At 50.0% G+C, this 23,759-nt stretch overlaps 1 protein-coding gene across 1 annotated transcript; it reads left to right on the top strand.

The window, feature by feature from the left end:
• Positions 1 to 3,133: 3,133 nt before the first annotated feature.
• Positions 3,134 to 22,232, top strand: LOC309568821 (aflatoxin B1 aldehyde reductase member 2-like). Its single transcript, XM_082274608.1, has 7 exons — positions 3,134 to 3,445; positions 6,614 to 6,801; positions 10,236 to 10,340; positions 12,685 to 12,781; positions 20,070 to 20,169; positions 20,698 to 20,830; positions 21,965 to 22,232. The coding sequence occupies exons 1-7, from the start codon at positions 3,151 to 3,153 to the stop codon at positions 22,124 to 22,126; spliced, it is 1,080 nt and encodes a 359-aa protein (XP_082130734.1). The 5' UTR covers positions 3,134 to 3,150; the 3' UTR covers positions 22,127 to 22,232.
• Positions 22,233 to 23,759: the final 1,527 nt, after the last annotated feature.

The raw sequence follows: 23,759 nt of genomic DNA, 5'->3' as shown, positions 1-23,759 counted from the left end.
CTGATCTCCTCCTCCTCTCTCTGATCTCCACTCTCTGATCTCCACCTCCACTCTCTGATCTCCACCTCCACTCTCTGATCTCCACCTCCGCTTTCTGATCTCCACCTCCGCTCTCTGATCTCCACCTCCGCTCTCTGATCTCCACTCTCTGATCTCCACCTCCTCTCTCTGATCTCCACCTTCTCTGATCTCCACCTCCACTCTCTGATCTCCACCCCCGCTCTCTGATCTCCACCCCCGCTCTCTGATCTCCACCCCCACTCTCTGATCTCCACCACCACTCTCTGATCTCCACCTCCGCTCTCTGATCTCCACCCCCGCTCTCTGATCTCCACCTCCGCTCTCTGATCTCCACTCTCTGATCTCCACCTTCTCTGATCTCCGCCTCCACTCTCTGATCTCCACCCCCGCTCTCTGATCTCCACCTCCGCTCTCTGATCTCCACCTCCGCTCTCTGATCTCCACCTCCTCTCTCTGATTTCCACCCCCGCGCTCTGATCTCCACCCCCGCTCTCTGATCTCCACCCCCGCTCTCTGATCTCCACCTCCGCTCTCTGATCTCCACCTTCTCTGATCTCCACCTCCACCCTCTGATCTCCTCCTCCTCTCTCTGATCTCCATCTCCACTCTCTGATCTCCACCTCCACTCTCTGATCTCCACCTCCGCTCTCTGATCTCCACCTCCGCTTTCTGATCTCCACCTCCGCTCTCTGATCTCCACCTCCGCTCTCTGATCTCCACTCTCTGATCTCCACCTCCTCTCTCTGATCTCCACCTTCTCTGATCTCCACCCCCGCGCTCTGATCTCCACCCCCACTCTCTGATCTCCACCTCCTCTCTCTGATCTCCACCTTCTCTGATCTCCGCCTCCACTCTCTGATCTCCACCCCCGCTCTCTAATCTCCACTTCCGCTCTCTGATCTCCACCTCCGCTCTCTGATCTCCACCTCCACTCTCTGATCTCCACCTCCACTCTCTGATCTCCGCTCTCTGATCACCCGCCTCCGCTCTCTGATCACCCGCCTCCACTCTCTGATCTCCACCCCCGCTCTCTGATCTCCACCTCCGCTCTCTGATCTCCGCCTCCGCTCTCTGATCTCCGCCTCCGCTCTCTGATAACCGCCTCCGCTCTCTGATCTCCGCCTCCGCTCTCTGATCTCCACCTCTGCTCTCTGATCTCCACCTCCGCTCTCTGATCTCCACCTCCGCTCTCTGATCTCCACCTCCGCTTTCTGATCTCCACCTCCGCTCTCTGATCTCCACCTCCGCTCTCTGATCTCCACTCTCTGATCTTCACCCCCACTCTCTGATCTCCACCCCCGCTCTCTGATCTCCACCTTCGCTCTCTGATCTCCACCTCCACTCTCTGATCTCCACCTCCACTCTCTGATCTCTGATCTCCGCCTCCACTCTCTGATCTCCACCCCCGCTCTCTGATCTCCACCTCCACTCTCTGATCTCCACCTCCGCTCTCTGATCTCCGCCTCTGCTCTCTGATCTCCGCCTCCGCTCTCTGATCTCCACCTCCGCTCTCTGATCTCCACCTCCGCTCTCTGATCTCCACCTCCGCTCTCTGATCTTCACCTCCGCTCTCTGATCTCCACCTCCACTCTCTGATCTCCACCCCCGCTCTCTGATCTCCACCTCCACTCTCTGATCTCCGCCTCCGCTCTCTGATCACCGCCTCCGCTCTCTGATCTCCGCTCTCTAATCTCCACCTCCACTCTTTGCCTGTCTTCCACCTCCTTTCCCTCCAACCGCCTAAAGCTGGCCATAGACAGTATGATTCTAACCATGTATGGACAGGCTATTATGGGGTAATAATCCCCTCCCCCCCCAGGGACAATTATAAATGGGGGGGGGGGCGATAGCATAAAGAGTTTTATGGGGTATTGATCCCTCCCCCTAAGGTTAGTCAGGGGTCATATACAGAGCATTATGAAATAATAACCCCTCCCTCCATGGTCAGTCATACATGGGGGGAGGTCATATAGAATATTATGGGGTATTGATCCCTCCCCCTAAGGTTAGTCATACATAGGGGGTCATATACAGAGTATTATGAAATAATACCCCCTCTCTCTATGGTCAGTCATACGTGGAGGGGTCATATAGATGATTATGGGGTATTAATTCCCCTCCCCCCAGGGTCAACCATACATGGGGGGGGGGGGGTCATATAGAGTATTATGGGGTATTAATTCCCCTCCCCCCCCAAGGTCAGCCATGCATATGGGGGGGGGGGGTCATATATAGTATTATGGGATAATACTCCCTCCCCCCATGATCAGTCATACATGGGGGAGTCATATGGAGTATTATGGGGTATTAATCCCCTCCCCCCAGGGACAGTCATACATGGGGAAATCATATAAAGTATTATGGGGTATTAATCCCCTCCCCCCAGGGACAGTAATACAGTAGGGGGGACATATAGAGTATTATGGGGTATTAATCCCCTCCCCCCAGGGACAGTCATACATTGGGGGGGAACATATAGAGTATTATGGGGTATAACTCCCCCCCCCCCCAGGGACAGTCATACATTAGGGGGGACATATAGAGTATTATGGGGTATTAATCCCCTCCCCCCAGGGACAGTCATACATTAGGGGGGACATATAGAGTATTATGGGGTATTAATCCCCTCCCCCCAGGGACAGTCATACATTAGGGGGGACATATAGAGTATTATGGGGTATTAATCCCCCCCCCAGGGACAGTCATACATTGGGGGGGTCATATAGAGTATTATGGGGTATTAATCTCCTCCCCCCAGGGACAGTCATACATTAGGGGGGTCATATAAAGTATTATGGGGTATTAATTCCCCTCCCCCAGGGTCAGCCATACATGGGGGGGGGGGTTATATAGAGTATTATGGGGTATTAAACCCCTCCCCCCAGGGACAGTCATACATTGGGGGAGGGAAGGTAATATACATAGTACTATGGGTTAACCCCCCCCCCCCATGGAACAGAGGGCGGAGCAGGGACATGGGGGGGCGGGGTTACACGGGGGGGGGGCGGGCTATGAGGACCTCCTCTTTCTCCTCCCCTCTCCCGCCCGGTGTATGGCTCAGGGACAGGGGGCGGTGCTGGTTCCGTGCTAGGTAGGCGGGGCTAGTATTATCATATAACGGGCCGGCGCATGCGCGCTCCCGCCATGCTGTCACTGTCCCGGTCAGCCCCGCGGCTCCTCATCTCTCCTCTCCAGCAGTACCGGACCGTCATGTCTCGCTCTCCGCCCACCGCCCCGCCCGCTCCGGGGCTCCCGCGCACCGTGCTGGGCACTATGGAGTTCGGGCGGAGGATGGACGCGGAGCAGAGCGGGGAGGCGGTGCGCGCGTTCCTGAGGCGCGGGCACGATGAGCTGGACACCGCACACATGTACGCGGATGGAGAGACCGAGAGAGTGCTGGGGGGGCTGGGCCTGAGCGCCGGAGGTAAGAGGGGGCGGGGATCAGCCTGACCAACCAGAGGCCAAGGGGGGCGGGGTTACTGGAGGGGCGGAGAGCTTAAGCGTTGCTGTTGCCCATGGCAACCAATAAGAAGGCTTTTCAACACCGTCTTGTTCCTGGGGGCAACAGACTCCTCCCCCTACTACATTCTACCTAGAATCAGGAAGAGTTCAGCGTGTATCCAGAATAAGTCCTAGAACCGGTGTATCTGTGTATCCAGAATAAGTCCTAGAACCGGTGTATCTGTGTATCCAGAATAAGAAGTCCTAGAACCGGTGTATTCAGAATAAGTCCTAGAACCGGTGTATCTGTGTATCCAGAATAAGTCATAGACCCGGTGTATCTGTGTATCCAGAACAAGAAGTCCTAGAACCGGTGTATCTGTGTATCCAGAATAAGTCCTAGATCCGTTGTATCTGTGTATCCAGAATAAGTCCTGGAACCGGTGTATCTGTGTATCCAGAATAAGTCCTGGAACCGGTGTATCTGTGTGTATCCAGAATAAGTCATAGAACCGGTGTATCTGTGTATCCAGAATAAGTCATAGAACCGGTGTATCTGTGTATCCAGAACAAGAAGTCCTAGAACCGGTGTATCTGTGTATCCAGAATAAGTCCTAGATCCGTTGTATCTGTGTATCCAGAATAAGTCCTAGAACCGGTGTATCTGTGTATCCAGAATAAGAAGTCCTAGAACCTGGTCCTGTAAGTGACCTCCCCCCTGCCTGGTCCTGTCATGTAGGTTACACCTCCCCCCCCCCCCCCCCCCCCTCTGTACGGCTCGGTGTACTTTGCCCTGTATTTCAGACTTGAACCCGGCGCTGCAATTAATTGAATAAAGATTAGCCGAGTTTTGTAAATGATTCACCCCTCCCCCCGTGACAACAATCGGAGTCCTGCTGGGGGACACACAGACAAAACTCTGAGCCACCCAGGGAAGTCCCCCATAGACCGGGGGAGGGGTGTAAGAGGAAATGTCCACTCTTATTACTATCACTGACTTCCTGCTGAAGTGACACCGCTACAAGAAATGGGAGGGGTTATCTCCAGGACAGGAAGGCAGAATCAGCAATAAAACATTGTCCGAGGTTCTAATCCCTCCCCCGACTCTGCTACAAAGGGGGTGTGGTCTGTGTCTCTGCTGGAGAGATTTCCATTTATTTCCTGTCCTAACTGAAAGTGGGGGTGTGTGGGGGAGGGGATTGGGGGGGTAGAGGTAGTGTGAAATATGAGACAGCAGCTGGCGTATCGGTGTGTAGGAGCCGGCGTATTAGTGTGGGAGATGGCAGCCGGCATATCGGGGTGTAGGAGACAGCAGCCGGTGTATCGGCATGGGAGACGGCAGCCGGCGTATCGTTATGGGAGATGGCAGCCGGTGTATCGGTGTATAGGAGACGGCAGCCTGCATATCGGGGTGTAGGAGAGGGCAGCCGGTGTATAGGAGACGGCAGCCGGCGTATCGGTGTATAGGAGACGGCAGCCGGCGTATCGGTGTATAGGAGATGGCAGCCGGCGTATCGGTGTAGGAGACAGCAGCCGGCATATCGGGGTGTAGGAGACAGCAGCCGGCATATCGGGGTGTAGGAGACAGCAGCCGGTGTATAGGAGACAGCAGCCAGCGTATCGGGGTGTAGGAGAGGGCAGCCGGCGTATCGGCATGGGAGACGGCAGCCGGCGTATCGTTATGGGAGATGGCAGCCGGCGTATCGGTGTATAGGAGACAGCAGCCGGTGTATAGGAGACAGCAGCCGGTGTATAGGAGACAGCAGCCGGCGTATCGGGGTGTAGGAGAGGGCAGCCGGCGTATCGGCATGGGAGACGGCAGCCGGTGTATAGGAGACAGCAGCCGGCGTATCGGTGCGTAGGAGACGGCAGCCGGTGTATCGGTGTATAGGAGACAGCAGCCGGTGTATAGGAGACAGCAGCCGGTGTATCGGTGTAGGAGACGGCAGCCGGCGTATCGGTGCGTAGGAGATGGCAGCCGGCGTATCGGTGCGTAGGAGATGGCAGCCGGCGTATCGGGGTGTAGGAGAGGGCAGCCGGCGTATCGGTATAGCAGACGCGTATCGGTATAGGAGACGTATATCGATGTGGAAGACGGATCCCGGCGTATCGGTATGGGAGACTCAAATTGGTTTAGGAGCCGGCAGCCGGCGTATCGGTGTATAGGAGACAGCAGCCGGCGTATCGGGGTGTAGGAGAGGGCAGCCAGCGTATCGGCATGGGAGACGGCAGCCGGCGTATCGTTATGGGAGATGGCAGCCGGTGTATAGGAGACGGCAGCCGGCGTATCGGTGCGTAGGAGATGGCAGCCGGCGTATTGGGGTGTAGGAGAGGGCAGCCGGCGTATCGGCATGGGAGACGGCAGCCGGCGTATCGGTATAGCAGACGCGTATCGGTATAGGAGACGTATATCGGTGTGGAAGACGGGTTCCGGCGTATCGGTATGGGAGACTCGTATTGGTTTAGGAGACGGCGGCCGGCGTATCGGTGTGTAGGAGATGGCAGCCAGCGTATCGGCGTGTAGGAGATGGCAGTCGGTGTATCGGTGTAGGAGACAGCAGCCGGTGTATCGGTGTAGGAGACAGCAGCCGGTGTATCGGTGTAGGAGACCGCAGCCGGTGTATCGGTGTAGGAGACCGCAGCCGGCGTATCGGTGTGTAGGAGTCGGCAGCCGGCGTATCGGTGTATAGGAGACGGCAGCCGGCGTATCGGTATAGCAGATGCGTATCGGTATAGGAGACGTATATCGGTGTGGAAGACGGGTTCCGGCGTATCGGTATGGGAGACTCGTATTGGTTTAGGAGACGGCGGCCGGCGTATCGGTGTGTAGGAGATGGCAGCCAGCGTATCGGCGTGTAGGAGATGGCAGTCGGTGTATCGGTGTAGGAGACAGCAGCCGGTGTATCGGTGTAGGAGACAGCAGCCGGCGTATCGGTGTGTAGGAGACAGCAGCCGGTGTATCGGTGTATAGGAGACAGCAGCCGGTGTATCGGTGTGTAGGAGACCGCAGCCGGCGTATCGGTGTGTAGGAGTCGGCAGCCGGCGTATCGGTGTGTAGGAGTCGGCAGTCGGTGTATCGGTGTGGGAGTCGGCAGCCGGCGTATAGGAGACACGCAGGATTGGTAACGCGGATCTTCCTTCTCTCTGGCAGTGAAATTGGCTACAAAGGCCAACCCCTGGGAGGGGAAGACGCTGAGGGCGGAGAGCGTGCGCCAGCAACTAGAGACCTCCCTCCAGAGACTGCGGACCCCCAGCGTCCACCTCTTCTACCTGCACGCCCCTGATCACCTGACCCCGGTGGAGGAGACCCTGGCGGCCTGCCAGCAGCTGTACCAGGAGGTGAGGCATCATGGGTAATCCTTCCTTCCCACAACCCCCAGCTTTTATATTGTTTGTTTGCAATAAAGTTTCATTTTAGTGTAATTTGTTACAGAAAATCTCTATTTGGTAAATAATTTCACAATTATTCTACAGCAAAAAAAAATTGTAAGCAGCGCCATTTTATTCTGCAGGGCCGCTGCTTGCAGAAAACCAAAAACATGGCAAAAAATGAAAACCACTGCAGACAACAAGCGGCTAAATATAACTAAAAGCAAAACTTTTAGATGAACCGTGAGACATTAGTGAGAGAGTTTGGGGTGGAGGAACATGACTGGCTGCACAGAGTCCTGACCTCAACCCCATAGAACACTGGTCACTGGGCAACTGTGCCACCCATGTTAATGTTCAGTTCCCACATTGCGGCCTCTCTGCTTCTCCTCTCTCCCCAGCGTTCATAATGTCAGCAGAGCTCCGACCGCGCGTCCCCGGAGATCTCATCTCTCCCTCTATGAACTTTGTACTCCACACCCACCGACCCACAACCGCAGCTGTCAAAGGATTGTTCACAGAATAATAAATAGCATCTTCCACCCCCACACCCCAATCTTACACAGAGCAACGCCCCAATCCTACAGCTTTACATCTCTCCATCAATAAATCCTGACATGTGACTATATATAGCAACCATTGTTCAGTGACTCCGCCTAGGCTGAGATGATGTCATCAGTCTGCTGCAGGCAGAAGGAAGTATTTCCCCAGTCTCCCCTCCCCCAGTGATATGACTGTACATTGTAACTTTATAGGAGGAAGGATTTCCCCTGTCTCCCCTCCCCCAGTGATCAGATGTACAGTATCTCACAAAAGTGAGCACACCCCTTACATTTAGGTAAATATTTTATTCTATCTTTTCATGTGACAACACTGAAGAAATGAGACTTTGCTACAATGTAAAGTAGTGAGTGTACAGCTTGTATAACAGTGTAAATTTACTGTCCCCTCAAAATAACTCAACACACAGCCATTAATGTCTAAACCGCTGGCAACAAAAGTGAGTACACCCCTAAGTGAAAATGTAAAAATTGGTCCCAATTAGCCATTTTCCCTCCCCGGTGTCATGTGACTCGTTAGTGTTACAAGGTCTCAGGTGTGAATGGGGAGCAGGAGGGTTAAATTTGGTGTTATCGCTCTCACTCTCTCATACTGGTCACTGGAAGTTCAACATGGCACCTCATGGCAAAGAACTCTCTGAGGATCTGAAAAAAGAATTGTTGTTCTACAAAAAGATGGCCTAGGCTATAAGAAGATTGCCAAGACCCTGAAACTGAGCTGCAGCATGGTGGCCAAGACCATACAGCGGTTTACCAGGACAGGTTCCACTCAGAACAGGCCTCACCATGGCCCACCAAAGAAGTTGAGTGCCGTGCTCAGCGTCATATCCAGAGGTTGTCTTTGGGAAATAGACGTATGAGTGCTGCCAGCATTACTGCAGAGGTTGAAGGGGTGGGGTTCAGCCTGTCAGTGCTCAGACCATACGCCGCACACTGCATCAAATTGGTCTGCATGGCTGTCATCCCAGAAGGAAGCCTCTTCTAAAGATGATGCACAAGAAAGCCTGCAAACAGTTTGCTGAAGACAAGCAGACTAAGGACATGGATTACTGGAACCATCTCCTGTGCTCTGATGAGACCAAGATAAACTTATTTGGTGTCAGATGGTGTCAGGCGTGTGTGGGGGCAACCAGGTGAGGAGAACAAAGACAAGTGTGTCTTCCTACAGTCAAGCATGGTGGTGGGAGTGTCATGGTCTGGGGCTGCATGAGTGCTGCCGGCACTGGGGAGCTACAGATCATTGAGGGAACCATGAATGCCAACATGTACTGTGACATACTGAAGCAGAGCATGATCCCCTCCCTTCAGCGACTGGGGGGCAGGGCAATATTCCAACATAACGACCCCAAACACCTCCAAGATGATCACTGCCTTGCTAAAGAAGCTGAGGGTAAAGGTGATGGACTGGCCAAGCGTCTCCAGACCTAAACCCTATTGAGCATCTGTGGGACTCCTCAAACAGAAGGTGGAGGAGGGGAAGGTCTCTAACATCCACCAGCTCTGTGATGTCATCATGGAGGAGGGGAAGAGGACTCCAGTGACAACCTGTGAAGCTCTGGTGAACTCCATGCCCAAGAGGGTTAAGGCAGTGCTGGAAAATAATGGCGGCCACACAAAATATTCACACTTTGGGCCCAATTTGGACATTGTCACTTAGGGGTGTACTCACTTTTAGTTTAGACATTAAGAGTCCATTCACACTGCCACGACTTGTGAGGCGACTTGTGTGCCCTCAAGTCGCCCCAAGTCGCTTGACATAACAAAAGCAATGTTAATCAATCAGTGTCGTCTTAATTGGCACTACTGAAGTCGCTCCGACTTCAGAGAAGGGTCCTGTACTACTTTGAGGCGACCTGTGATCCGACTGTCCCATAGACTTCAATGGGAGTCTCCTCCTTATCTTATTTGAAGCGACTTGTGACCCAACTTTCCATTAAAATGGTCCTGAACAAGAAAAAGAGTATTTTTCTTATAGTTATTTAGAGCAGGGTAGTGGCTCCTCTCCACCTGGGCGTTTTTGTTGCAGGCATTTATCGGGCATTTTTTGGGTGTCTTTGGAGGCTGGACATGCTACAGAGATGAAACTTCACAGGTACACTTTTTAGACCTCCCAGACACTAAATCCAAAAAAAGTCATTATTTTTTTTTTTCCAATAATTTTTTTAATAATTGGCTCTGTATCAAAAACGACAATTTTTAGAACTTTTTTTGTGTGATTGAGCATGACCCAGAACCATCTTATTCTGATTGGCCAAATACAAAGTCGTCTATCATACAAGTCGCACTGAAGTTGCGCTGAAAGTCGCGCTAACAAGTCGCCCCTTATGAAGCGACTTGGAGGTTGCGGCAGTGTGAACCGGCTCTAATGTGTGTTGAGTTATTTTGAGCGGTCACTAAATTTACACTGTTATACAAGCTGTACACTCACTACTTTACATTGTAGCAAAGTCTCATTTCTTCAGTGTTGTCACATGAAAAGATAGAATAAAATATTTACAAAAATGTGAGGCTGTACTTACTTTTGTGAGATACTGTACATTGTAACTTTGTAGGAGGAGGAGGAGGCAGCATTTCCTCAGTCTCCCCCTCCCCCAGTGATCAGGCTGTACATTGTAACTTTGTAGGAGGAGAAAGCATTTCCTCAGTCTCCCCTCCCCCAGTGATCAGACTGAAGGCTGCAGCTGGGGCTGATTTGTGTCAGGCATTTGTGAACACAGCGAAGAACGGCACATGAAGCAGGATCTAAGTGACAGTTATCCCTTCCATCTCTTAGGCCTGTAGGGAAGACAGTTGCTTGTGTTCATGTTCCGCATGTAAGCATTTTTCTTTTTTGCTCTCTTCCAGGGAAAGTTCAAAGAGCTGGGTCTGTCCAACTTCGCTTCCTGGGAGGTGATGGAGGTTTACTGCATCTGTAAGAAGAATAACTGGGTGCTGCCGACAGTGTACCAGGTACCCTCCACATGTCCGTTCTGTACACCCCTCGCAGATACATGATGGGACTTTTCCTGAAGGGTGTTCCTGTGGGGGGAAAGCTGTCCGTGTTCCGTGTCATTCCGTCCCGCAGACCGGAAATCCATGGTGTCACTCATTATACAAAGGAGCAGCAGCGGGTCTGTGAATGACATCACACGCGGGCGACTCTCCAGAGAACTGGGCTGTCCTATTGGCTGGATGAGGAGGTCCCGTCTATGGTGGTCTAGATCAGCCGCCTCTGACCACATGCTTTATCAATCACCTACTTAGAGGAACACCGGGCCTTCCGCACCCACCTGCCCACCGAGGGCCACAGAGAAGGAGGTAGAGGGCCCATTAAGCACCAGGCAGGCAGGGTGGGTCTAGATGTGAAGGGCGACCCAACAAAGGTTAGCACATGGGTGTCTCCTCTAATGACTCGCAGGATGTTCTAGATCAACTTTTCTCAACGGTTTAGATATGGGGAACCCTTGAAATAATATTCAGGTCTAGGGGAACCCCTGCCAAAAAAAACTTCATAGTACTATAGGCTCACCACTTCTAGTTATGGAGAGAAGGGCTTCCATCGGTGGTCAGTGGAAAGAATAAGTAGTGTTCATGCCAGAACATCATGAGCACCATCAGCCATCACAGCTCAAGGAATCCCCCCTCTGACCTCCTGGAGGAACCCCCCCTCTGACCTCCTGGAGGAACCCCCCCTCTGACCTCCTGGAGGAACCCCGGTTGAGAATGAGTGTTCTAGATCAGGGGTCTACAAACTTTATAAACAAAGGGCCAGTTTACTGTCCTTCTGACTTTGAGGGGGTCAGACAGTGGCCAGTGGAAGCAGAAAATGTCCCAACATCAATAGGAGGAATAGTGTCCCACCATTGGTGTCAGTGGGAGGAATAGTGCCCCATCATTGGTGTCAGTGGGAGGAATAGTGTCCCATCATTGGTGTCAGTGGTAGGAATAGTGTCCCATCATTGGTGTCAGTGGGAGGAATAGTGCCCCATCATTGGTGTCAGTGGGAGGAATAGTGTCCCATCATTGGTGTCAGTGGGAGGAATAGTGTCCCATCATTGGTGTCAGTGGTAGGAATAGTGCCCCATCATTGGTGTCAGTGGGAGTAATAGTGTCCCATCATTGGTGTCAGTGGTAGGAATAGTACCCCATCATTGGTGTCAGTGGGAGGAATAGTGTCCCATCATTGGTGTCAGTCGGAGGAATAGTGCCCCATCGTTGGTGTCAGTGGGAGGAATAGTGTCCCATCATTTGGTGTCAGTGGGAGGAATAGTGTCCCATCATTGGTGTCAGTGGGAGGAATAGTGCCCCATCATTGGTGTCAGTGAGAGGAATAGTGCCCCATCATTGGTGTCAGTGGGAGGAATAGTGTCCCATCATTGGTGTCAGTGGGAGGAATAGTGTCCCATCATTGGTGTCAGTGGGAGGAATAGCGCCCCATCATTGGTGTCAGTGGGAGGAATAGCGCCCCATCATTGGTGTCAGTGGGAGGAATAGCGTCCCATCATTGGTGTCAGTGGGAGGAATAGCGTCCCATCATTGGTGTCAGTGGGAGGAATAGCGTCCCATCATTGGTGTCAGTGGGAGGAATAGCGTCCCATCATTGGTGTCAGTGGGAGGAATAGCGCCCCATCATTGGTGTCAGTGGGAGGAATAGTGTCCCATCATTGGTGTCAGTGAGAGGAATAGTGCCCCATCATTGGTGTCAGTGGGAGGAATAGCGTCCCATCATTGGTGTCAGTGGGAGGAATAGTGTCCCATCATTGGTGTCAGTGGGAGGAATAGCGCCCCATCATTGGTGTCAGTGGGAGGAATAGCGCCCCATCATTGGTGTCAGTGGGAGGAATAGCGTCCCATCATTGGTGTCAGTGGGAGGAATAGTGTCCCATCATTGGTGTCAGTGGGAGGAATAGTGTCCCATCATTGGTGTCAGTGGGAGGAATAGTGTCCCAAGGGCTAGATAAAGACAACCAAAGGGTAGCAGTTTGGAGACCGCTGCTCTTGATGATTGTAATTTTGTGTTTTTAACATTGAAAATTGACGATCCAAACAAAATAGATAAAAGCCGGCTGACAAGGTCCATGTACCTGGTCACTGTTGTCCATCTGGTCTGGACCTCTGGGGACTCTTTACTTCATCCGTGGTTGATGTGTCCTATCTTGGGTCCATCGTCTATTCCCTGGACCTCTGAGGGGGCTTCTTACTCCATCCATGGTTGATTTCTGCTATCTTGGGTCTCTCATCCCCTCACTGATATCTATATTCAGACGTTATAATATTGTGGACACTAAAATCCTGACAATTGCTCCCCCCTCAGGGTATGTACAACGCCACCACGCGCCAAGTAGAGACGGAGCTGCTCCCATGCTTGCGCCAACTCGGAATCCGGTTCTACGCGTACAACCCGCTGGCAGGTGAGATGGTGCGCACTTCAAGGTCTAACATGGTAACGGTCACCCTACAATGCAAATATTATAGGGGGGGGGGGGAGGAGCTTAGGAGCAGTTTGGGTCTTCAAGTTAAACTTCACTCCAATCTTTGGGTGAAGCCCTAAATGTTCTCCTTTGGGAATCCTATTGGCCTAAATTCATATCCACAAGTCAGTGTACATCACACCTATTATTGGATAGCCTATTCCAACCCCATGGCCATTATAATTGACTTGATGCCCCCTTCTAAGACCAATAATATGGAGTTGCCACCCTCCTCCTATGACCATGAGTAAGGAGTTGCCCCCCCTGGTGGCTACAACATCATGCACCCTTCTGGAAAGGCTTTCTACAAGATTCTGGAGGTGTCTGTGGGAATTTGTGCCCATTTGTGGGGTCAGGTACTGATGTTGGATAACAAGACTTGGCCTGGCCTGCAGTCAATGTTCCAGTTCATCCCAAAGGAGTTCAGTAGGGTTGAGGTCAGGGCTCTGTGTAGAACATGCGGAGTTCCTCAACCCATCACACCTATAGGAGCTTGTTGGATATCCATTCCACAACCGTGGCCATTATGGTGTTACTATCCCCCCCCCCCCAGGCCAATAATATGGAGTTTCCCCCTTTTGTAGCAATCACATCCTCCGCTCTGTGAGGTCAGGTGCTGATGTTGGATAAGAAGACCAAACCTCATGTTGGGCACCAAAAAAGCTTGACTTGCACTAAACTGCTGCCACAAGATTGGAAGAGCTCAATCTCTTTGTATGGTGCAGCATTACCAGGATCTTTCGCTAGAAACCCCTGAACATCATCATTTAGGAGGGGGAGGGGTGCTCATAAAATTTTGCCCATGTAATATATATCAGTCTATATCCATTCACTAGAAATACTGATATTTTGTAATATATACACTGCTCAAAAAATAAAAATAAAAGGAATGCTTTGAAAACCCATCAAATCTAAATGGGGAAAAATATCATGCTGGATATCTATACTGGTATGGACTGGGTAATGTGTTAGGATCGATACTGGTATGGACTGGGGAATGTGTTAGGATCGATACTGGTATGGACTGGGTAATGTGTTAGGATCGATACTGGTATGGACTGGGCAATGTGTTAGGACCTATACTGGTATGGACTGGGTAATGTGTGAGGATCGATACTGGTACGGACTGGGTAATGTGTTAGGATCGATACTGGTATGGACTGGGTAATGTGTTAGGATCTATACTGGTATGGACTGGGTAATGTGTTAGGATCTATACTGGTATGGACTGGGTAATGTGTTAGGATCGATACTGGTATGGACTGGGTAATGTGTTAGGATCTATACTGGTATGGACTGGGTAATGTGTTAGGATCGATACTGGTATGGACTGGGTAATGTGTTAGGATCGATACTGGTATGGACTGGGTAATGTGTTAGGATCTATACTGGTATGGACTGGGTAATGTGTTAGGAAGGAAAGGATGTCACATCATTTGATGGAAATGAAAATTATCACCCTACAGAGGGCTGAATTCAAAGCCCCCCCCCCCCCCCTGAAAATCAAAGTGAAAAAATGATGCAGCAGGCGAGTCCATTTTGCTGAAATGTCATTGCAGGACCTCAGAATGGTCCTCAGTAATTTGTATGGCCCCCACATGCTTGTATGCATGCCTGACAACGTCGGGGAATGGTCCTAATGAGATGACGGATGGTGTCCTGGGGTATTTCCTACCAGATCTGGACCAGGACATCACTGAGCTCCTGAACCTGGCGGTGTCGGATGGACTAAAACATAATGTCCCAGAGGTGTTCTATTGGGTTTAGGTCAGGTGAGTGTGGGGGCCATTTAATTGGTATAGATTCCTTCATCCTCCAGGAACTGGCTGCATACTCTCACCACATGAGGCCGGGCATTGTTGTGCACCAGGAGGAGCCCAGGACCCCCTGCACCAGTGTAGGGTCTGACAATGGGTCCAAGGAGTTCATCCCAATATCTAATGGCAGTCAGGGCGCCATTGTCCAGCCTGTAGAGGTCTGTGCGTCCTTCCATGGATTTGCCTCCCCAGACCATCACTGACCCACCACCAAACCGGTCATACTGAACGATGTTACAGACAGCATAACGTTCTCCGGACCCTTTCATGTCTGTCACATGTGCTCAGGGTGACCCTGCTCTCATCTGTGAAAAGCACAGGGTGCCAGTGGGGGAGCTCCCAATTCTGGTGTTCAACGCCAATCGAGCTCCACAGTGCCGGGCAGTGAGCACAAGGACCACTAGAGGATGTCGGGCCCTCAGGCCACCCTCATGAAGTCTGTTTCTGATTGTTTGGTCAGAGACATTCACACCAATGTCCTGCTGGAGGTCATTTTGTATGGCTCTGGCAGCGCTCATCCTGTTCCTCCTGGTACAAAGGAGCAGATACCGGTCCTGCTTAAGGGGTAAGGACCTTCTATGGCCCTGTCCAGCTCTCCTAGAGTAACTGCCGGTCTCCTGGAATCTCCTCCATGCTCCTGAGACTGTGCTGGGAGACACAGCAAACCTTCTGCCAATGGGACGTATTGATGAGCCATCCTGGAGGAGTTGGACTGCCTGTGCAACCTCTATAGGGTCCAGGTATGGCCTCATGCTACCAGTAGTGACACTGACCCCCCTCTATAGGGTCCAGGTATGGCCTCATGCTACCAGTAGTGACACTGACCCCCTCTATAGGGTCCAGGTATGGCCTCATCCTACCAGTAAGAACAAAACAGTATCTTGTCACTCAGTGCCCAGTGTCAGTGGCCATCATCCCTGTAAATTGTAAACAAGAAAAGATTCCCCTATGTATGGGACTGTAAATGCCACTGAACACTGTGTTATGCATAAAATATCTTTATTATTACAAAATACATACAATGATAACATAAATCAATAACATCACAGGGCATAAAAATATGCATGCATATGACAGACCAATTACCGAACACAATAGGGGCGCTTAGGAGTACAAGGTGATCGTGGAACCGGAACCGACCCTACGCGTTTCGGGCAAAAGAGCCCTTCTTCAGGGGTCACCCAAAGCTCCAGATACAGTACCTAGTATATCTAAAACAAGGAAGAAATGTTTTAAGTGTGGTATAACAAGGTTAGTCCGTATATATATATATATATAAGTAAGTAGACAATATGTTTAATATTTTAAGTTTCATAATATATACTCAATGTTCATGGACCTACCCTTAGCGTCTATCCCTATGGGTTGGATTGGTCTGTCAGCTAAAAGATGGTATTGCTACCATTAGGAGGAATGCCCAAATTCCCACAGGCCCGTTCCGGGGCTGCGAAGTCCGTGAGAGTATAAGAGGAGTAGTAGCATCCGCCCAGAGGAACCAGGGAGGCACCACGATGACCGGCAGAAGAAATTGGCTCAGTATAAACTACTCCCGTAAGGGGGAGAGGGATATATCCATGTAACAACCTAGTACACAGAAAATGAAGTAGCAAGAATAGTAAAAAGTAGATTAGCTGATGGTAGGAATATACAACAAGGGGGGGAGAGAACACTTTGGGCATATATATAAGCATCAAAGACAGATTTATGGCGGTATGTATATATGCATACTTATCTTGGGTAAAGGGTGCCATTTATAAGTCCAAATATATAGCCATAAACCTCTATGTGAGGGCATTGAGGTATAATTGGGGATTATGCAAGAACGCATGCAATAAAGAGCAGTGTACAGACCCATACAGATGGCAAAAACCAAGGAAAAAAGCAAAAAGTAAGTGTGCCAATGAAACATGCAGAGAGGGTCCCCATATAGGGGGAAGGAGGGTGCCCGTAGGGAACGAAATAAAAATATAAATATAAAAAGGAAAAGGTGAAAGATGTGCCATTATATTAAATGGTGTCGACCAATCTGGTGAAGAAATCAGCTTACCTGTCTCCTATCTCGCTATGGGCTTGGCATCCTCTGCAGAAGGACGCCAGCCCGGGCTGTTGATAAAGGGTGAAGCAGACGCCAGCGCATGCGCACTAGAGGCATGCGGCGTCATCACAATAATGTAGGAGCCAATCCGATCATCTGCCCGTGTAGCGCAGACCCCGCCCATCCCGGAAGGAGAGGCCGCGTCTGCGCTCCACGGGCACCGACGCGGGAAACCAACAGTTCCGGAGGAACGCTGGTATGAATGGGGAGAGAAAACCTCGAGGGCTCCCCCTACCCGCGCCGGGGGGACCTACAGCTGGTGCTGGGATGGTGCATAGAAAAGTCAGCCGAAAGCTGATAAAGGAGAGAAAGTAGGAAAGGGGGTAAGGAGGGAGAGAAGGAAAAAGAAAGGAAAATGAGAAAGGAAGAAAAGGAAGAAATGAACAGCAGGGAATGATCAGGGAGATTAAGGACGTGCCGTACAAGGCAAATCAGACAGAGTTTTGTATCTGACAAAAAGTTAATAAAAGATTGGATCACAATCCCTAATAATTAAGTAGGAGTATTTAGTCATGTATTGCGGGGGTCTGACTATATTGTCAACTTTGAAGCCGATAATTGTGGAGAGTTCAAATCGAAATTGGAGGGGGAACCACAAAGATGGATCGATATCAGTCTGCCATTTGCATGTAACAGATGGTGTAACAAATATATCTATACATATTATAATAATATCACATTTACACTAGTATAGCCCCCAGAGGTATAACCGGAAACAGATATCCAGTCTTTGATGCTTATATATATGCCCAAAGTGTTCTCTCCCCCCCCTTTTGGGATAAACGTCATTACGAGCGGCTATTGATACTGCTTTATCAGAAGCCATGACGAAATAAATAAATAGATGCATATTCTGGGGCTAAAGGAGTACTACCCTTTCTCATGTCTTTATTTTCTTTGACACTCACCTTATATACTTCCACATTTCTCACAACCCTATGGTGTTCTCTTCCTCTTTGGGCGTTGGTTCCGAATTATAAAACTATCTAAGTCACTACCCTTTACTTAAGATGGTTTAATATTATTTGTTACTCACCCACTGGTATACCATCTACATTTACAGATACACATACACCTTGATCTTACCTATACAAGATTATTACTACTTGTACTATTCTGGACCCTCTGCGGTCTCATCCTTCCTGTGTAATACAGGTAAATATTTGCCTCTTGTCACTTTAAGCGTACAGTGACGAATTTGTTGTATATTCCTACCATCAGCTAATCTACTTTTTACTATTCTTGCTACTTCATTTTCTGTGTACTAGGTTGTTACATGGATATATCCCTCTCCCCCTTACGGGAGTAGTTTATACTGAGCCAATTTCTTCTGCCGGTCATCGTGGTGCCTCCCTGGTTCCTCTGGGCGGATGCTACTACTCCTCTTATACTCTCACGGACTTCGCAGCCCCGGAACGGGCCTGTGGGAATTTGGGCATTCCTCCTAATGGTAGCAATACCATCTTTTAGCTGACAGACCAATCCAACCCATAGGGATAGACGCTAAGGGTAGGTCCATGAACATTGAGTATATATTATGAAACTTAAAATATTAAACATATTGTCTACTTACTTATATATATATATATATACGGACTAACCTTGTTATACCACACTTAAAACATTTCTTCCTTGTTTTAGATATACTAGGTACTGTATCTGGAGCTTTGGGTGACCCCTGAAGAAGGGCTCTTTTGCCCGAAACGCGTAGGGTCGGTTCCGGTTCCACGATCACCTTGTACTCCTAAGCGCCCCTATTGTGTTCGGTAATTGGTCTGTCATATGCATGCATATTTTTATGCCCTGTGATGTTATTGATTTATGTTATCATTGTATGTATTTTGTAATAATAAAGATATTTTATGCATAACAGTGTTCAGTGGCATTTACAGTCCCATACATAGGGGAATCTCATCCTACCAGTAGTGACACTGACCCCCCTCTATAGGGTCCAGGTATGGCCTCATACTACCAGTAGTGACACTGACCCCCCTCTATAGGGTCCAGGTATGGCCTCATACTACCAGTAGTGACACTGACCCCCTCTATAGGGTCCAGGTATGGCCTCATCCTACCAGTAGTGACACTGACCCCCTCTATAGGGTCCAGGTATGTCCTCATGCTACCAGTAGTGACACTGACCCCCTCTATAGGGTCCAGGTATGGCCTCATGCTACCAGTAGTGACACTGACCCCCTCTATAGGGTCCAGGTATGGCCTCATCCTACCAGTAGTGACACTGACCCCCCTCTATAGGGTCCAGGTATGGCCTCATGCTACCAGTAGTGACACTGACCCCCTCTATAGGGTCCAGGTATGGCCTCATACTACCAGTAGTGACACTGACCCCCTCTATAGGGTCCAGGTATGGCCTCATACTACCAGTAGTGACACTGACCCCCTCTATAGGGTCCAGGTATGGACTCATCCTACCAGTAGTGACACTGACCCCCCTCTATAGGGTCCAGGTATGGCCTCATCCTACCAGTAGTGACACTGACCCCCCTCTATAGGGTCCAGGTATGGCCTCATGCTACCAGTAGTGACACTGACCCCCTCTATAGGGTCCAGGTATGGCCTCATGCTACCAGTAGTGACACTGACCCCCCTCTATAGGGTCCAGGTATGGCCTCATGCTACCAGTAGTGACACTGACCCCCCTCTATAGGGTCCAGGTATGGCCTCATGCTACCAGTAGTGACACTGACCCCCCCCTCTATAGGGTCCAGGTATGGCCTCATGCTACCAGTAGTGTCACTGACCGCCCTCTATAGGGTCCAGGTATGGCCTCATACTACCAGTAGTGACACTGACCCCCCTCTATAGGGTCCAGGTATGGCCTCATGCTACCAGTAGTGTCACTGACCGCCCTCTATAGGGTCCAGGTATGGCCTCATGCTACCAGTAGTAACACTGACCCCCTCTATAGGGTCCAGGTATGGCCTCATGCTACCAGTAGTGACACTGACCCCAGCCAAATGCAAAACCAGTCAGAAAAGATGAGTAGTGAAAAAAGTCAGTGTTCTCCACCTGTAAAACCATTCCTGTTTTTTGAGGTTGTCTCATTGTTGCCCATCTAGTGCACCTGTTGGTAATTTCATTAACACCAAAGCAGCTGAAACTGATTAACGACCCCCTCTGATACTTAACTGACCAGATCAATATCCCAGGAGTTTCATTGACTTGATGCTACACTCTGATTAAAAAGCATTCCTTTCATTGTTTTCAGCAGTATATATAAAGGTCTCAGGGCGGGTGACATTACTGATGCAGATTATGAAATGTAGTCACATGGTTTTTGTCTTCTGTCCCCCAGGGGGACTTCTAACCGGGAAGTACCATTATGAAGATAAGGACAAGGAGCAGGAAGCTTCCAGATTTTTCGGGAACAGCTGGGCAGAAACCTACCGGAATAGGTGACTCTCATCCTCCTCTCCTCCTCGACTGTCCCTTTCTTTCATTGGATGTGGCAGTTACTTTAGGCAGCCCCAGGTTGAATCAGGACTGGGGGCAGTACAGAGAGTACTAAGGCAGGGTGCTGTGATGTTTTCAGGAAGCCCCTCCCACCAGCCATGATCTGCCTGCATTGCATAGAGAAGTGCAGAGCCTTGGGATGACATCATTGCGTCTAAAATAAAATGTATAATAAAAGCAGAGGGATTATTGATGGAGGGATGGGGAAGGAGAGGGATTATTGATGGAGGGATGGGGGAGGAGAGGGATTATTGATTGGGGGGGGGGGGGAGGAGGGATTATTGATGGAGGGGAGGGGGATTATTGATGGGGGGGGGGAGCGGAGGGATTATTGATGGAGGAGAGGAATTATTGATGGAAGGGGGGGGGGCGGAGGGATTATTGATGGAGGGGTGGGGGAGGAGAGGAATTATTAATGGAGGAGGCGGGGTGAGCGGGGGATTATTAATAATGTGTGTCTGGTTGGACAGATATTGGAAGAAGCATCACTTTGAAGCCATTGACTTGGTGCGCCGAGCCCTGGAGGAGATGTACAGCGCAGATGTGAGGCCGAGTCTGACCGCAGCCGCACTACGTTGGATGTACCACCATTCCAAGCTGCAGGTTAGTTCAATAAAGTCCCAGTCATCAACACTTACAGGCATTTTCTTTGCACTTGCATTGTGCATTTGAACTTGCTGGAAAATATGACTATCCTAGGATCCTCCTTGCACATCATTGGCCCTCTCCACCACTCTAATTACTGTCTGTGTTGGCCCAGCTCCTCACCTTCCTGCACAACCTTTTACATAACTGTTGTGGGAGGAATGAAGGGGGATACTATAGATCAGCCTTTCTCAACCTTTTTATTCCATAGGAACCCTTACAATAATTTTAAGGTCTTACTAAATATTGGGAAAATACCCCTTTATATTGATGGCGGTCATTGGGAAGAAAGCGCCTTTGTATTGGTGGTGGTTATTGGGAAAATGCGCCTTTTTATATTGGTGGTGGTTTTAGGGAAAATGCTCCCTTATTCTGATGGTGGCCATGGGGAAGATCGCTTCCCAATGACCACCATCAATATAAGGAGAATGCTCCTTTTATATTGATGGTGGTAGTTGGGGAAAATACTCCTTTTTATATTGTTGGTCGTCATTGGGAAGAATGCCCCTTATTATTGATGGCGGTCATTGGGAAGAATGTCCCTTATTATTGATGGCGGTCATTGGGAAGAATGCCCCTTATTATTGATGGCGGTCATTGGGAAGAATGCCCCTTAATATTGATGGCGGTCATTGGGAAGAATGCCCCTTTATATCAGTGGTGATTTTAGGGAAAATGCCTCTTTATTCTGATGGTGGCCATGGGGAAGATTGCTTCCCACTGACCACCATCAATACAAGGAAAATGCCCCTTATATTGGTGGTGGTCATTTGGGAAGAATGCCACCCTTAGTCATACCACTGGCTCTGTCAAGTGGTGTTGGATGTAGGAGGATGGGGGCACCATCAGCTGGGAAGGTCAGCAGGTCACCTCAAGGACCCCCCTGGAGGATCCCTGGCGGCTAAAGAATGCTACTTGAGTGACAGCTCTTGATCCTTGGGGGGTACGGCCATCACATCCAACCCATGTGAGAGCATGGCAGCTTACATCTTTGGCTTCTTACATAGGCCTTCACCATTGTAGGTTTTCTTTCAGACCAAAAGCTTTGTATGTATTCTGACATAACTAATGCAGAGTCTCTGTCTCCCTCAGGGAAGTCGGGGTGACGCTGTGATCCTGGGGATGTCCAGCACGGAGCAGCTGTTAAACAACTTGGCCGGAGCCGAGGGGGGTCCTCTGCTGTCCCCAGTGGTCGCTGCATTCAACAACGCCTGGAACCTGGTCGCCCATGACTGCCCCAACTACTTCCGCTAGGGAGAAATCCCTGCCTGCCAACTGTCACTGTGATTATTTCCTTAATCCCGGCTGTGCCTCTGATTAAAGCAGAACTCCAGGCAAAACAATGTTTTTAGCCACGCTCCTGATTTTCACTGAAAAGGGTGTGACGCCAGGACAAGGCTTGAAGGTCAAAGTGCACCCCCTACCATGAGCTGTGCATTACTTCCGCAGCAAAGGTTGTAGGCCCTGTCCCTTTTCAGCACCCTTTAGAAGCACCAAAGATGGCTGCTGTATCTACATACCCCTCAGCCCAGCCTGTGGTGATAGCGCTAGTCAACAACCATGTCACTTTTTATTCTAATGGTACAATAAACTGGGCATGCACTGCAGTGCTGTCATCCTACTCCTAGTGCCTGAAACATGTTAGAGAACAGCCCTAGTCAAAGCAGCAGAGCTCTAACAGCCCGATTTCTCCTGTACTGGGTGCCAGTAGGACAGAACCAACACCTACACGAGCAATAGCCTAAAAACTGGACCAAGTGTGGCCCTTTAGATTTGTCTGAAGTTCTGCAAAGTTCAGGCTATGTACCTCCTTTTTCTTTTTAAAAGAAAAAAAAGTAGTAAGCGTTATTAAACACCAGGAAAGAAAGCAAAGCAATGAAAGAATATCAATGCGTTTCAGCCACAATGCAGGTGGGATGAAACTGCGGCGCATCTGGCAGGGGAGGATTTTTTGCCTTGCCTGGTATTAAAGCGAAGTTCCACCCATTTTTTCTTCTTGTAATGTTGGTTTAAAAGCAGCGAACGCTTTTTTTTAGTAATTAAATACCTTTTTTCTTTATTTGTCCGCAGCACTTCGAGGTGCGGCTGCCTAGGCGCTTTGCAAGTGCTCCTGGGATAGCGGCGTCATGTATACCAGGAGTCCTTGCGAATCCCCTAGTGACAAAATCGCATATTGTTTCCAGACCGGAAATTACACACCAGACTGCGATGGCATGATTGACAGGTTGCTATAGCAATGAGGCCAGAACTTCTGCCAACACCTCCATGCTATGGCAACCTGTTCACTGCACAGGTGCATGCTAGGTAGCCAGCTCCACCTAATCACGGAAATGGATACCAGAGGGCTTCAGATGCCCACAGTGGACATGGACCCTGCCAGCTTCTCACATCAAGGTCGTTTTTCATTAACCACTTAAAGTGGAGTTCCAGCCTTTTCACTCACCTGTCCCACGGTCCAGCGATGCAGCCGCCCGAAGCCTCGATCCTCTGGTCTCGGCGGCGCCGGCATCACTGGTGTGGGCACCCGGCTGTGACAGTTTGCAGCTTCACAGCTGGGTACGCACAATGCATGTGCGAGTTGCGCTGCGCATCTTGATTGGCCGGCAATCTTCTGAGACCTCTGACATTTCCCAGAAGATTGCAGGGAGGGAGGGGGAGAGGAGAACTTCCGCTCAGGGCGCCGCGACACTCCGAGCGGAAGTGGGTACCTGTCAAAACTAGGTACCCCGCTCCCCCCCCAAAAAAATGACATGCCAAATGTGGCATGTCAGGGGTTTTTTACTACCTAAAAACGGAAGTTCCACTATTGGGTGGCACTCCGCTTTAAGGACCAGGCCTATTTCTAACACTTGTTTAAAAGTTAAAAACTATTTTGCTATAAAATTGC

This window comes from Pelophylax lessonae (genome assembly GCF_965119305.1).
Source record: "Pelophylax lessonae genome assembly, chromosome: 12".
Lineage (NCBI taxonomy): Eukaryota > Metazoa > Chordata > Amphibia > Anura > Ranidae > Pelophylax > Pelophylax lessonae.
Note: the sequence above shows the minus strand (reverse complement) of the source record. Positions and strands in the feature narration are given on the sequence as shown.